This window comes from Rhamphochromis sp. 'chilingali', assembly GCF_963969265.1.
Source record: "Rhamphochromis sp. 'chilingali' genome assembly, chromosome: 3".
NCBI classification, from domain to species: domain Eukaryota; kingdom Metazoa; phylum Chordata; class Actinopteri; order Cichliformes; family Cichlidae; genus Rhamphochromis; species Rhamphochromis sp. 'chilingali'.
The window spans coordinates 26,657,372-26,672,976 of NC_137931.1; the positions used below are offsets into that span (position 1 = coordinate 26,657,372).

At 39.7% G+C, this 15,605-nt stretch overlaps 1 protein-coding gene across 1 annotated transcript; it reads right to left on the reverse strand.

Annotated features, from left to right (window-relative positions):
- Positions 1-1,770: 1,770 nt before the first annotated feature.
- LOC308393292 (NLR family CARD domain-containing protein 3-like) lies at positions 1,771-14,989 on the reverse strand. Its single transcript, XM_080876949.1, has 12 exons — positions 14,933-14,989; positions 13,718-13,855; positions 13,535-13,633; positions 12,760-12,861; positions 7,775-7,853; positions 7,418-7,631; positions 5,471-7,280; positions 5,215-5,388; positions 4,690-4,863; positions 4,017-4,172; positions 2,615-2,664; positions 1,771-2,439 (listed from the first exon to the last, which is right to left on the reverse strand). The coding sequence occupies exons 2-12, from the start codon at positions 13,804-13,806 to the stop codon at positions 1,916-1,918; spliced, it is 3,471 nt and encodes a 1,156-aa protein (XP_080733075.1). The 5' UTR covers positions 13,807-13,855; positions 14,933-14,989; the 3' UTR covers positions 1,771-1,915.
- Between the last annotated feature and the right edge of the window lie 616 nt (positions 14,990-15,605).

The window sequence follows — 15,605 nt, forward strand, 5'->3', positions numbered from 1 at the left end:
TTGTAGACAAAATCAGTCACGTAAGCACTTCCACATGTTCGGGAGACGTACTCATGGAAGTCTTCACCGATTCGCGGACGTGGGTTACATGTAACTGGAAGTGGGAGTAGTACTGAGCCGTTATTTGCAACTTTATATTTTATATTTTATTTATTTATTTATTTTTTTTGGTTTTGCAGTTAATTTAGATTTTTTCTCGGACCTGTCTGAGGTCTTTGAATTATTCTGACCCATGTTCAGTGACTTCCAGAGGGGTTTACACGCTTGAAGGATTTATGTTAGTATTTTTGCTGTGGCATAGCTGAGGTTACTTTAATTTATTGCTAGCAATTTTATCTTTTCTTTTGTTTTTGGTGAGCAACTTCTCACTTAACAAGCAACTTCTCGCAAAACAACAGGCAACTTCCTGTGTCTCTCTGCTTTTAATTTACTTTATTCGGGGACTTAAGGAAGATTCGTCAGTGTATCCCATTTATCTGGGCCACTAAGGAAAGCTTCGTCAGCATATCCCGTTTCTTTGTGGGTCACTGAGAAAGGTATAATACAGTCTTATAAAAATGGAAAAGACACGTATTTACCTTCGTCAGCGGATCCCACTTCTGACACCAAGTTGAAAGAAATCTCCGTCCCGGGTCATCCGTGGATCGGGTTTCTTCCGAGGCGTGGGCACCTATAAGCAGAGTTTTGTCTTTACCCTATAAGATTCAAAATTATTCAAAGTAACACTCAGGTATGCCGTTCAGCAGGTTAGTTACGACGTCGGGAGTAGCTTGGGAGAACAAGGAAACACAGACTGCTTCAGGTTGCTTTCCCAAAATCAACTCAAAGGTTTATTCATCAGACAACAGTTTATATAGAGGAAAAAGGTTCGTGTGTCAGCAGATTCTCAGTTCAAACCGGTACAGACCAAATAAGGAAGCGTCTTCCTGCCCTCTGAGCAAAGAAGTATCCTTTGTATAGTTTATCAGTTCAGCTACAATTTATGATCATCCCAGCAAAATACACTCCTAGACATAGAATACAGAGTTCTTTCATTAGTGAATTCTGAAACAAGCCACCTGGCCTTTAACAAGCTCTTTTCTAGGAGATAAAGAAGGGAGGATGGGAATAAGGAAGTGATCTCTGTGGTATTTTCGACCTTGGTACCAGCCTGTGATTCTTACACATTAATTCTTGGGTCACAGAGAAAGAGAAAAACAACTAGTAAATGGGCCTTATTGAGTAACAGTTTTCCTGTATAATATCACTATAAAACAATATCCTGTAAATGCTACCATGGTATCAAAATATCACAACAAACACTTTGGTTGCTTTTTCTTTTGGTAATGTGTCTCCTTGCATGCTTCACTTGAACCTCATCCTCTCATTTGAGCCTCTCCCAGTTATGATGACAGAGAAATTTGAGGGCCAGGGAGCCAAAAGAAGAGCACAACTTAGATATAATATTCTGTAAAGCTGGACCATGTGACCAGATACATGGTATGGATAAATAGAGCACATCTTCTTATATTATAACACAAGAGGTCATCTGGACAGGTAAATGAATGATTTACAGTCACAGTTACAGTCTTTTTGTCACTGTTTTATTTGAGTCTATACCACAACAGAGTAAAACAATGTTCAGTATTGGTAACTGACTATCTGTATATCTAGGTTCTAAAGGACCATTTAATTCTCCAAATTTGACCACAGACATGTTAAAATCTAGTTATGATTTCATCACACTAACAAAAGTAAAAATAAATATCAAGATGAACCCTGACTGCTCAACAAACTTACAAAGCCAGGAAAGAAGTTTACAAAAATCATTTAGAACAGTTTAAAACATCAGCTGAATCCATAAATCTGAAAACATGTTTCAAAATGAAAGAGACCAACATGTACAGACTAAACTGTCTGTTAGGACACTATTATGCTAAACTACACATAGAGTCACTGAGGAACCAGAGGACCAGATTCCAAATCCAGGATAAAGAGGTTCAGTGAATGTGGTGTTGAAGGTGTGGAGGTGGATCAGAGTGTCAGAGGAGACTCTGTAGAAGGACAGAGTGCCAGCAGGACAGTCCAGATACACTGCTACTCTGTTAGAGACAGAGGAGGAGGAGATGGATGTTGATTTCTTATTGTGCCAGGCAGAGTAGCGGCCATCATCACAGCAGCTCAGACTCCAGGACTGATCACTCCATCCAAACAAACAGTCATCGTCTCGTCTCCTTGTGATTCCTCTGTAACTCACTGATATCTCAACTTTTCCATTCCACTCGACCTCCCAATAACAACAGCCAGTCAGACCATCTTTACACAGCAGCTGAGGCCGTTCAAATCTGTCTGGATGATCAGGATATGATTGAACTTCCTTTGCTTTTCTCACCTTCATGTTGTCAGAAAGTTTGAGTTTTCTGTGTACTGTGTTTGTGTCGATTGTGAGTTGACAGGAATCTGATGGAGAGAACAAACACAATACAGCTGCAATTATTTATCCATCATCTGTTCATTGATTGACACTTTGATGATGACTCCTGACATCAGAGATGTGAATGAGTGATGTGACAGTTTGAAGATGGTTGAATGTGTGCTGCTTTGTTTTCATGAATCACATTAAAAACACACTTACACTTCCTCAGACTTCCTAGTTTCAGCCATCGGACTCCAGCAGGCTCCACTCTGAAAGGAGGAGGGGGGTCAGACCACCACAGTCTCTTTCAGCATGCACACATGGACATTACATCGCTCTCACACACATGCTGTTAGACAATGATAAAGGAACAGTCCAATATTTTCACAAATACACTTGAAGAAAATGCTTCTGAAGTCTTGTCCAGTGGTTGTCATGATCTAGTTAGTCTGTTTTATTATAGCAGAATTCATAATTTAAATTGTGTGGATCATCATTGTAATCTCTATTTGTCAAAATGATCATTCATTAACTTAAACATCACTCAGTTATGTAGTTTAAAAAAATTTCTTTTCACAGGAGACTTCCTAATTAAAAAGACAATGAAGCTAAGGTTAAAAGGGGTTCACCGGTGCACTTGTATGCCTCCACAGGTGCGCAGAGAACCAAACCTTACAGCTACATGTAAAAAAAACCCCCAAAAAAAACAGTGTAGTCCAACAAAAAGATTGAAAGCATGCAGACAGGAGCAGCCGGGGATCAAATCACCTACTCTTCTTATCAGTAGTTGGCCTGTGCTACCTCTTGAGCTACAGTCACCTTAAGTCACAGCATATTAAAAGCTATTTCATCAATACTCCCAAATGAGTGAGAATGAAGCATGCATGTTTTTACACAATTTCAATGGAGTTTAATTTTACTAATTACTAAGCAATTAAACTAATTACTTTAGTTATTTTGTTCAGTTTTTTGGTTCTTTTTTCTTTTTCAGTGAGAGAAGTCTAGTTTGTTTGTCCATTAAAGTCAGGTCCAATATCTGAGGTGGAAATGTGAAGGACAGCAGACAGATGATCATCACTGACAGAGAATCTGTACTTGGATTTGTTAAATATCATTCCTGTGTTTGTTTGTTGACATATAAATGTAGATCCATAGAGAACCAACATCTTCTGAGCAGGTCTACCCAGCAGTGATACTAGTTGAATCAGACTGACAGTATTGAATCAGACTGCATATCAATTAGTTCAATCTGAACATCATTGGAGCCTTTCCCTATAATGCAAGTTAAGGGAAATGAAATCATGTGCATTTCATTCTAAACTGTTTTGGAATTGCTCTCATCATGGGGGGCTCAGAACACATACCAGCTCAGGGCATATTATCATGGCAGAACCTACTGAACACTGTGTTAAATTCCCCATCAGAGAATGGCTTACTGTGTTTTTGTGATTATGTTGAAAATCAAAAATCTTGTCTTAACACAGCAATCTGCTCTCCACAAACTAAACACATAACTTTACTTTTTGATTACAATACATAAAAGCTCCTGCATCACATACTCTTTCTTCTGATAAGTCGTCTGTGTTCAAATGTGTGTGATGCTATGAGACGTTCTCTTTACCTGAGATTGTCAAGTCTCAGCTGCTTCAACAGATTCATGCCTGTCTCTCCTGGATGATTGTAGCTCAGGTCCAGCTCTCTGAGACAGGAGGGATTAGACATCAGATCTGAGGCCAGAAGAGTACAACCTTCTTCTGTTATCAGACAGCCCGATAGCCTGCACATAATAATCATTACAGATACTATTAGAGAACAGCAGATAATTAGCACAAAAAAGTACAGGACAAACTACAATAATAATTCATTCTGGTTATAATACGAACCAATTTAATTTCTAGTCTGTGTTGAAATCCAAGGTTGATTCTGTTCATCGTTACATCCAGATCAACAGAATCGACCTTTTGGGATTTAGTTAGCTTGATGACTGAGCCTGAATCACGATATCTGTGTTGAAATATTTCAGTGGAAAGTGACCATTACATTCCATAAACTGTACGTTTGTATGTTATTCGCTTTTTGATCATAAACATTTAGTCCAGATTTAAAACTCAAAGTTCAAAAATCAAACGAAGGAGAAATCTTAATTTTATCAGTGGGCAAGAATTAGAGAAGAAAAAAATGGAAATGTTAAAGAAAACCCCTCAAACTTGCATAAGTAACTAACTCCGGCTTGGGTTACTTATGCAATCCAGATTTCAAAATGTTCATCAACTAAACAATTGATTATTTCTGACCTGAGTGTTTCCAATTTACAGTGTGGACTTCTTAGTCCATCCGACAAAGCTTTTACTCCAGTATCCCTCAGGTTGTTGTTGCTCAGGTCCATCTCTCTCAGACTAGAGAACTGGAGACTGAGAACTGACGACATAGTTCCACAGCTTTTCTCTGAAAGGTTACAAGTGCTCAGTCTGAAGAGACAGTAATTTAGAAGAAAAAAAAACATTTTTAAAATGTCTAATTTAAACTTTTAATTACACGTGATATATATAACATATAATCCCTACACCTGCTAAAGCCTAAAAAAGATTCTTGATACTTATTGAAGATAAACAAATTGTTAAATAAAAACAAAAAGAATTGCTAATTTAGACAATTCCAAAGTTTTCCACAAAGTACTAAATAAATGTGTAAATCTCAATATGAAACTGGAAAACTTTAAATGCTTAAGGAAATTCAGGAGTGCATGTTATTGTTTACATTCAATGAAGGTTCGAATTAGCAAACAGCTCTCACATTAAACCACAAACAATGTATCTGACCTGAGTTTCTCTAATTTACAGTGCATACTCTCCATTCCAGCTATCAAGAGATTTACGCCTGAATCCTGCAGATTGTTATTGCTCAGGTCCAGCGTTCTCAGCTCACAGCCTTCTACTTTGAGAGACAGAGAAAGAGCTTCACAGCTTCTCTCTGTCAAGTTACAGTTATTCAGCCTAAGAGAAAATACACAGAAAGCAGCAAATTCAGTCTTTATCTTCCTTGTGAATAGATCTTAAAAACTTTATGGTAACATACAGAGCTTTCTTAGATGCTTTGAGCACAGGCAGCAGCCTCAGAAGAGCATCCTCTGAAGCAGAATATTTCTTCAGATCAAGAACATCCAGATCTTTTTCTGATGTCAATAAGATGAAGACCAGAGCTGACCACTGAGCAGGAGACAGTTTCTCTGTGGAAAGACTTCCCATACTCAGGGACTGTTGGAGCTCCCCAACTAGAGCACGATCATGTAGTTCATTCAGACAGTGGAACAGGTTGATGCTTTGCTCTACAGACAGATTCTCACTGATCTTTTTCTTGATGTACTGGACTGTCTGTTGATTGGTCTCTGAGCTCATTCCTGTCTGTGTCAGTAGACCTCGTAGAAGGGCTTGATTGGACTGCAGTGAAAGACCCAGGAGGAAACGAAGGAACAAATCCAGGTGTCCATTTGGACTCTCTAAGGCCTTGTCCACAGCACTCTTGTGAAGAAATTGTCCACCACAGTTTTGGAGTTTGAGTTTATTAAATGCTTTAGACCATGCAGAGGTTTCTCCTTCTAGCAGATTGACACAGAAGTTGAAGAACGTCAGATGGACATGAAGAGCAGCCAGAAACTCCTGAATGCTCAGATGGACAAAGCAGAACACCTTGTCCTGGTACAGTCCTCTCTCCTCTTTAAAGATCTGTGTGAACACTCCTGAGTACACTGATGCTGCTCTGACATCGATGCCACACTCTGTCAGGTCTGTTTCATAGAAGATCAGGTTTCCTTTCTGCAGCTGTTCAAAAGCTAGTTTTCCTAGACACTCAACCATCTTCCTGCTCTCTGGACTCCAGTGTGGATCTGTCTCAGATCCTCCATCATACTTGACCTTCTTCACTTTGGCCTGAACCACCAGGAAGTGGATGTACAACTCAGTCAAGGTTTTGGGCATGTCTCTCTGTTCTTTTGTTTTCAGCACATCCTCCAGAACCGTAGCATTGATCCAGCAGAAGACCGGGATGTGGCACATGATGTGGAGGCTTTGTGATGTTTTGATGTGAGAGATGATCCTAGAAGCCTGCTTCTTGTCTCTGAATCTCTTCCTGAAGTACTCCTCCTTCTGTGGGTCAGTGAACCCTCTGACCTCTGTCACCATGTCAACACACTCAGGAGGGATCTGATTGGCAGCTGCAGGTCGCGTGGTTATCCAGATGTGAGCAGAGGAAAGCAGGTTCCCCCTGATGAGGTTTGTCAGCAGCACATCCACTGAGGTGGATTTTCTGGAGTCAGTTAGTATTTTAGTTTTGTGGAAGTCCAGAGGAAGTCGACATTCATCCAGACCATCAAAGATGAACAAAACCTGGAAGTCTTCAAAGCTGCAGATTCCTGCTTCTTTGGTTTCAGTAAAGAAGTGATGAACAAGTTCCACCAAGCTGAACTTTTCCTCTTTCAGCACATTCAACTCCTTGAAAGTAAATGGAAATATGAACTGGATGTCCTGGTTGGATTTTTCTTCAGCCCAGTCAAGAGTGAACTTCTGTGTTAAGACTGTTTTCCCAATGCCAGCCACTCCCTTTGTCAGCACTGTTCTGATTGGTTCATGTATTCCAGGTAAAGTTTTAAAGATGTCTTCTAGTCTGATTGTTGTGTATGGTTTGTCTGCTTTCCTGGATGTTGTTTCAATCTGTCTGACCTCATGTTCATCATTGACCTCTGCAGTCCCTCCCTCTGTCATGTAGAGCTCTGTGTAGATCTGATTCAGAAGTGTTGAGTTTCCTGCTTTAGTGATCCCCTCAAACACACACTGGAACTTTTTGTTCAAAGTAGATTTAAGTTTACATTGACAAAGTGGAGCAAACATTTCTGAAAACACAAAAATAAATACATTACATTAATTTGGTTTTCAGAAAATATCCCAAAATTTCAATTCAGTAAGTATTGAGACATTTTTCAATTTTAAATTCATGCTGCAGCTTAAATGTTTTGAGAAATCCCCTTACTGCTCTGCAGACGGTCAGCCAGCTCTTCCTGCTTTATTCTCTTCAAAAAGTGTAACACAATTGTCACAAATGCCTCTCTGCTTTTACTCCTCTGCTTTTTATTGTCATCCTTCGACATATTATCTTCTTCCATCTCTAAATAATCTGGACTCAAAATCTCGTGCATCTTCTTCAGTTCATTCTTTACAAACGTGATGATGTTGTCCTCTAACAGCTGGAACAAAATATTATAAGAACATTATGTCAATGACAAAATAGTGCTGACATCATGTCCTTCCACTGGTCTACAAAGAGCAACATGAAGATGAATGAACATAATAGATGTAAGAGTGGTTGTTATATACTGTATGTACGCACCATGAATATGGAGTCCAGCTGTTTTTGATCCTGCTGGACAAAATGACCACTAGAAACCTCTGAATTTTCCTGGTCCAGTCTGTGGAGGACTCATGAATATTAGTTCATGCACAGGGGAAAGACAATGTAAGTGACATCTGAAGAAAAAAAAACTAAGGTGTTTAGATTATATATGACTCCATGTAGTTGTAAAAGTTTGCCACTCTTGACGATCTCATTGATACTCAGCTACTCAGCTTAGCATTTTTTCAACATTGTACATCTGATAAACAGTTATGTGTTAATTCCATGAAAGATCATTGTGTAAATTCAACCTGACACTTTCTATTATGTTTGTCAAATAACTTTAGCATATGTGTGCAAATTTAATGCAGGCACTTTTTTGTTGTGAGGTTTTTTTTTATTCAGAATGTTTTCTTTCTAAACCCAACCAGCATCTGTATCAATGGATTTTCCATACACTTAATAGACTGCATCGATTTATTGTCTATCAGGGACAATAAGTAAAGTAAAGTAAAAGTAAAGTGTGCAAGTTAGTCCGCATAGGGAAATAGTTCCTCTGCATTTAACCCATTCACCCAGTGAAGCAGTGGGCAGCCCGGGGAGCAGTGTGTAGGGACGGTACCTTGCTCAGGGGTACCTCAGGGTAGCCGTTCAGTGGAGTCGAACCCCCGACCTTCCGATCATGGGGCCACCACTCTACCTGCTGAGCTATCCCTGCTATCCATGCCAACAGTATTATATTTTCACAGCAGATCCTCCTTTCATTTGATATTTCTTATTTCTTATATTCTAATAATTTCAAAAATATTCACACATTCAGAGGATTCAGTAACTGTTTGAGATTCTTTCAAAATCTCCTTTGATAGTGTTAAGATCCTTCTCTTCTACTATTGTCCTGTTTTCACTGTCAGATTGTGAACACTGGTGATGATGTAATCTTGGTATTTCCAGGTAAAATGAGTGCTTGAGTTCATTGTGTCTGAATGGATACGTACATTCTTCAACATAAAGAGCTGTTGCACAATTATCTGCCATTGTTTTCTGTAAATCTAGATTTGAAAGAATGTGAATCAACTTTAGTTTAAGGTGCAATCAGTGAGGTAAATATGATTTGGATTTAAATGGTAATTAGGTATTTCGTGGTCCTCATGATGTGACCCTCAACCATTTACACTATGCAGGACTATGGATGGTCCTACAATAAGCTGCAGACGTTTAAATATACATCTGTGTATATATTATATAATAAAGGAATTCCTTAATACCTTAGTATTTCAGTTAATTTAAGTCAAACACCAAACTGATGGCTAAAATAGCGTCAGTGTTAGTAACAGCTCACCTTTCTGTAGGAGATAATTTTTGTCCTTTAAAATACAGGGAGTGCAGAATTATTAGGCAAGTTGTATTTTTGAGGAATAATTTTATTATTGAACAACAACCATGTTCTCAATGAACCCAAAAAACTCATTAATATCAAAGCTGAATGTTTTTGGAAGTAGTTTTTAGTTTTAGCTATTTTAGGGGGATATCTGTGTGTGCAGGTCACTATTACTGTGCATAATTATTAGGCAACTTAACAAAAAACAAATATATACCCATTTCAATTATTTATTTTTACCAGTGAAACCAATATAATATCTCCACATTCACAAATATACATTTCTGACATTCAAAAACAATACAAAAACAAATCAGCGACCAATATAGCCACCTTTCTTTGCAAGGACACTCAAAAGCCTGCCATCCATGGATTCTGTCAGTGTTTTGATCTGTTCACCATCAACATTGCGTGCAGCAGCAACCACAGCCTCCCAGACACTGTTCAGAGAGGTGTACTGTTTTCCCTCCTTGTAAATCTCACATTTGATGATGGACCACAGGTTCTCAATGGGGTTCAGATCAGGTGAACAAGGAGGCCATGTCATTAGTTTTTCTTCTTTTATACCCTTTCTTGCCAGCCACGCTGTGGAGTACTTGGACGCGTGTGATGGAGCATTGTCCTGCATGAAAATCATGTTTTTCTTGAAGGATGCAGACTTTTTCCTGTACCACTGCTTGAAGAAGGTGTCTTCCAGAAACTGGCAGTAGGACTGGGAGTTGAGCTTGACTCCATCCTCAACCCGAAAAGGCCCCACAAGCTCATCTTTGATGATACCAGCCCAAACCAGTACTCCACCTCCACCTTGCTGGCATCTGATTCGGACTGGAGCTCTCTGCCCTTTACCAATCCAGCCACGGGCCCATCCATCTGGCCCATCAAGACTCACTCTCATTTCATCAGTCCATAAAACCTTAGAAAAATCAGTCTTGAGATATTTCTTGGCCCAGTCTTGACGTTTCAGCTTGTGTGTCTTGTTCAGTGGTGGTCGTCTTTCAGCATTTCTTACCTTGGCCATGTCTCTGAGTATTGCACACCTTGTGCTTTTGGGCACTCCAGTGATGTTGCAGCTCTGAAATATGGCCAAACTGGTGGCAAGTGGCATCTTGGCAGCTGCACCCTTCTAAATTTTCACATATAACACCGTTGCTTATGCAGTTACATTGGCTTCCTGTCGAATTTAGAGTCCATTTTAAGATTTTGGTTTTAACTTTTAAGGCTCTTCAACAACAAGCACCACCATATATTATTGAACTTTTACAGCCCTATGCCCCTAGTAGGTCTCTGAGGTCGAGTAGTCAGGGCCTACTTGTCACTCAGTATACGAGACTGAAAACTAGGGGTGATAGAGCTTTTGATATTGTGGCCACCAGACTGTGGAGTTCCCTTCCTCAGGACTTACGATCCGCTGTTTCATTGATTACTTTTAAAAAACAGCTAAAAACACATCTTTTTAAAATTGCTTTTTGCTAACTTTGTTTGTATCTTGTTTGTTTTTTTTTATAATCTGTTATATCTTGTAAAGCACTTTGTGATTTCTATCTAGAAATGTGCTATATAAATAAAATTTTACTTACTTACTTACTTACTTACACGCTTGACTTTTCTCAGTTCATGGGCAGTTATTTTGCGCCTTGGTTTTTCCACACGCTTCTTGCGACCCTGTTGACTATTTTGAATGAAACGCTTGATTGTTCGATGATCACGCTTCAGAAGCTTTGCAATTTTGAGACTGCTGCATCCCTCTGCAAGATATCTCACTATTTTTGACTTTTCTGAGCCTGTCAAGTCCTTCTTTTGACCCATTTTGCCAAAGGGAAGGACGTTGCCTAATAATTATGCACACCTGATATAGGGTGTTGATGTCATTAGACCACACCCCTTCTCATTACAGAGATGCACATCACCTCATATGCTTAATTGGTAGTAGGCTTTCGAGCCTATACAGCTTGGAGTAAGACAACATGCATGAAGAGGATGATGTGGACAAAATACTCATTTGCCTAATAATTCTGCACTCCCTGTAAATAAAGCAATCTTTAGACTCATCACTTTTTAAAGATACCCTGCTTGTGTCAGATCTAAGTTCTCCAGGTTTCCCATAGATCCTGTTAGACAGAAGAAAATTGTTTTTTCATTTCCAGCAAAAGAATTTGATGAAGACTTAGAATACTTTTGTCATCCATAAGAGAACCTGGTTTGCAGGCCATGCCTGAGCAGAAGGAAACTAGTGTTTGTGATTTACCACCCAAAGTAAAACAGTCATTTACACTATGCAGGACTATTGATGGTCCCACAATAAGCTGAAGAAGGTTAAATGTACAGGGTGGGCCATTTATATGGATACACCATAATAAAATGGTAATGTCACAAGAAAAACAATGGTGTGCTTGGTTTCAACGTAACTTTATTCTTTCATGAGTTATTTACAAGTTTCTCTCTGTTCACAGCCATTGACATGTCGAAGAGGTTAACACGTGAGGAGCGGATCGAAATTGTGTTGATAACTGGTGAACGCAGTAACCGAGTCATTGCAGCAGATTTCAATGCAAGACACCCTACGAGACCACCCATCTCCCATGCTACAGTTAGCAAACTGCTTGCTAAGTTTCGTGAAACTGGTTCAGTGTTGGATGGTGAAGTTAACAAACAAAACCACCGCTATTGGTCTGACACTAACCCACCTTGGATGGATCCCTCCAAGACTGTTGGAACAACAAAAGTGATGGTTTGGTGTGGTATATGGGCTACAACGGTAGTGGGTCCATTCTTCATCAATGGAAACCTCAAGGCCACTGGATATTTGAAATTGCTACATAATGATGTGTTTCCCTCTTTATGCACTGAAGCTGGCACGTTCCCTGAGTTTTTCCAGCAAGATGGTCACCACCACATTATGGGTGCCAGGTCCGAGCATTCCTAGATGAACAGTTTCCTGGAAAATGGATTTGTCGTCGTGGGCCACTTGAATGGCCCCCAAGGTCTCCCAATCTGACCCCCTTAGACTTTTATCTTTGGGGTCATCTGAAGGCAATTGTCTATGGTGTGAAGATACGAGATGTGCAGCACCTGAAACTATGGATACTGGATGCCTGTGCTGGCATTTCTCCTGCGGTGTTGCTATCAGTGTGTGAAGAGTGGGAGAAGAGGGTTGCATTGACAATCCAACACAATGGGCAGCACATTGAACACATTTTATAAGTGGTCAGAAACTTGTAAATAACTCATGAAAGAATAAAGTTACGTTGAAACCAAGCACACCATTGTTTTTCTTGTGACATTACCAATAAGTTTGATGTGTCACATGGCCCTCTTCCTATTGAAAAAACAAAAGTTGTATCCAAGATGGCCGACTTCTAAATGGCCACCATGGTCACCACCCATCTTGAGGAGTTTGCCCCCTCACATATACTAATGTGTCACAAACCGGACTTTAATATCACCAACCATTCCCATGTTATTACGGTGTATCCATATAAATGGCCCACCCTGTGGAATAAAGGTATTCCTTGCTCAGTTCCTTATTTTTTTTAAATGCTGTTTAGGGCCATGAAACAACAAAAAGCAGTTCATTTAAAACACATCATTGTTACTAACAGCTCACCTCTCTGCAGGAGATGATTTTTGTCCTTTGAAATAAATGAGGCGATTTTTTGACCCGTCACTCTTTAAAGATACACTGCTTGGTTCAGGTCTCCCATAGGTCCTGTTAGACAGAGAAGAATTTTTTTTCATTTCCAGCAACAAAAACAGATGAAGACCTCACCATCATCCCAAATACAACCCTACAAACTCCAAACAGTCACTGTAAGAACAGAGCACCACCCAGACAAACGTTCTCATCCCAAAGCATAATATGTTTAATGTGACAAATCATCGGTATGTTATGCTTTTGGCCACCCAACACATCTCTATGTTACCTGTTCAGAAAGGGATGAAGCACGAGAACTGTTTGGACTGAATCTACACATGTACATTTATTTTACTTTCTCATTATGAATCGCTTTGGAAAACACTATCTAATATGATTAAGGTTGTGGTTAATAGTAGGGATAAGGTTATGGTTAGGATTAGGATTAAGTTTAGGGTTAGGGCTGGAATACACGTCTGGAACGTGTGTTACCACCGGGAGAGTCATTCTATTGGATCCTATCCACAACCCGGCACACATCATAGGGGCGCGGAAGGTTACATTTCTGGTTCCTATGTGACACCTCAGAACATGACAAATCATCGGTATGTTACGTATCGGGAAGGGGAACGGTCTCACCCCGACGTAAACACTTTAATTTGGCCTTTACAGGACTAGCCATGTTCCTACTTTCAACAGGCACCAAAATGATAACTATCAAAAAGTTCATATTACTAACACCGCTCACCTCTCTGCAGATGATTTTTGTCCTTTAAAATAAATGAGGCGATTTTTTGACCCATCACTCTTTAAGGACAAACAGCTGGGTTCAGGTCCAGGTTGGTTCCTGTGAATAATGATGGAGCAGTGATGTGAGAGCTGAGCTGTGACATGGAGAAGAGTCATGGACAGTTAGAGATGGTCATCTCACCTCTGAGCTTTGGTCTGGCTCTCATGTTCCCCACACAGAGTGGTTTTAGAGGGAGGGACTCCCTCCTGTCTGTCCTCACACTGATCCATGCTGCTGAATTCACATCCACATCAGCTCACACACACTTTCTACCTTCACCTGCAGAGGAAACACAAAACATTCATGTGGCAGTCAGACGGCAGTGTGACGCAGAAGAAGCTGCCATCAGCTGATGTATTTCAGGATGGCTGCCAAACTGCTAGACTTACTTTTAGAAGAACTAATAAGCTTACACCTGCCACTGGCTTATTGCTGAACAGAACACATCAGTGACAAGTTTGTGTTGGCATCCTTACTACTATTAAAACACACTGATGGTGGTTAGTTAGAGGATAAGTGCTTAACTCTATTTTAGGTTATTTTGGTACTCACAATCTCTCTGTGCTTCTCCACTTGTCACACATGACATTTGAAATATTATTAGCATTAACTGAAAAAATCTATTGTGTTGACTCTGTCTTGGTGCAGATTTAGGTACAAATATTGAACTTAAGCAGTGTGACTCTGTGTTTTGAAGGAAAAGTCATGCTGCGATTTCAGTGTTTACTGCTTCTATTTTATTACATCTGGAAATAGAAGGTTAAATATAATTGATAAAGGAAGAAATGTATTTGAATTTCTGAAGCGATAACACTGAACTCAAAATTTAAACATTAACTGTGGTTACACAGGTGTGAGGGATTAACTACAATTGAATTGCTGTGAATTCCACAGATCCTCCATAAATCCATCCCAACAATGGCACTTACAGGAACCCAGCAGGAAGAACTCACCCATTCCAGTAATGCACTTTGTTCCTTCATAAAACAACAATAAAACAGCCTCAGAGTCAAACTAGAGCTTAGCAACAGCACTTCAGTTTTATAGTTTGATTATGAAACCGTTCAGGGTGCACTTCAAGAACACCTGAGTCTTAGTAAATATAACACAGTCAGGCTTTCTGTGTTTAAAATGATCTGATGAACAAATCTCTACCTGCTCATTCTGTTTGAAAGGCTCTGAGCCGAATGTTGGAGACTTCATTGTTGGGGGTTTGGAGTCTTTAGCCAGTTCAAGACCTCAGAGATTAGAGTCTTCAAATGTTCACCACATAAGCTAACAAACAAAGATAAAAGCAGCTGCTTTGTGATGGAGAGAAAAACCTGGGAGGCTCAAATAAATCAAAGTTCTACTCACTCTGCGTTTCTCCCACTAGCTTCTTCGCTATTCAGCTCTCTGGTGTCTTCACGACGTCTGTGTCAAGAAAAAAAGAAAATCCCCCAAATCATCTCTGTTATCACTCAGGCTCATTAAACTCTTCAAACAAGTCTTAAGCTGTAGCTCATAGGTTGAAAATCAGCTGATACATTGTAATATGGCTTCAATAATTAACTTGCAACAACGCTCTGACTGGAACACCCTAAACAAAGCTGAGAACAAATAAACCTCCGCTTTCCTGACAACTATTAACATTTACACATCAAATGTTGAGCAATCTGTACCTCAGTCTACTGCAAACAAAGAACGGTACAGCAGCTGGAAACGTTCCTCCTTCACCTCTACAGGAAACATTGAGGGCAAAGTTGAAACCCTCAGGCCAATCACTGATCTCGATATAGTTGTTTCTAGTATTTTGAATTCAACGTTAAATGAAAGTTTGTTTATATCTACAATTTACAAAGCATCACAGGAAGTTACGAAAGTTCAGGGAAATGTTGCTCCGGCGGACGAGGAAATGAGCTGACTGGGAGTAATGGGAAAAAAACTGAACAAACTGGATTTTAGTGACCGAGGAGTTTTTGAAAAGATGGCTTCAAATGATAAACAGATGAAAGGCACTTATGTGTTCGTGTTCACTCTCATGATTTTT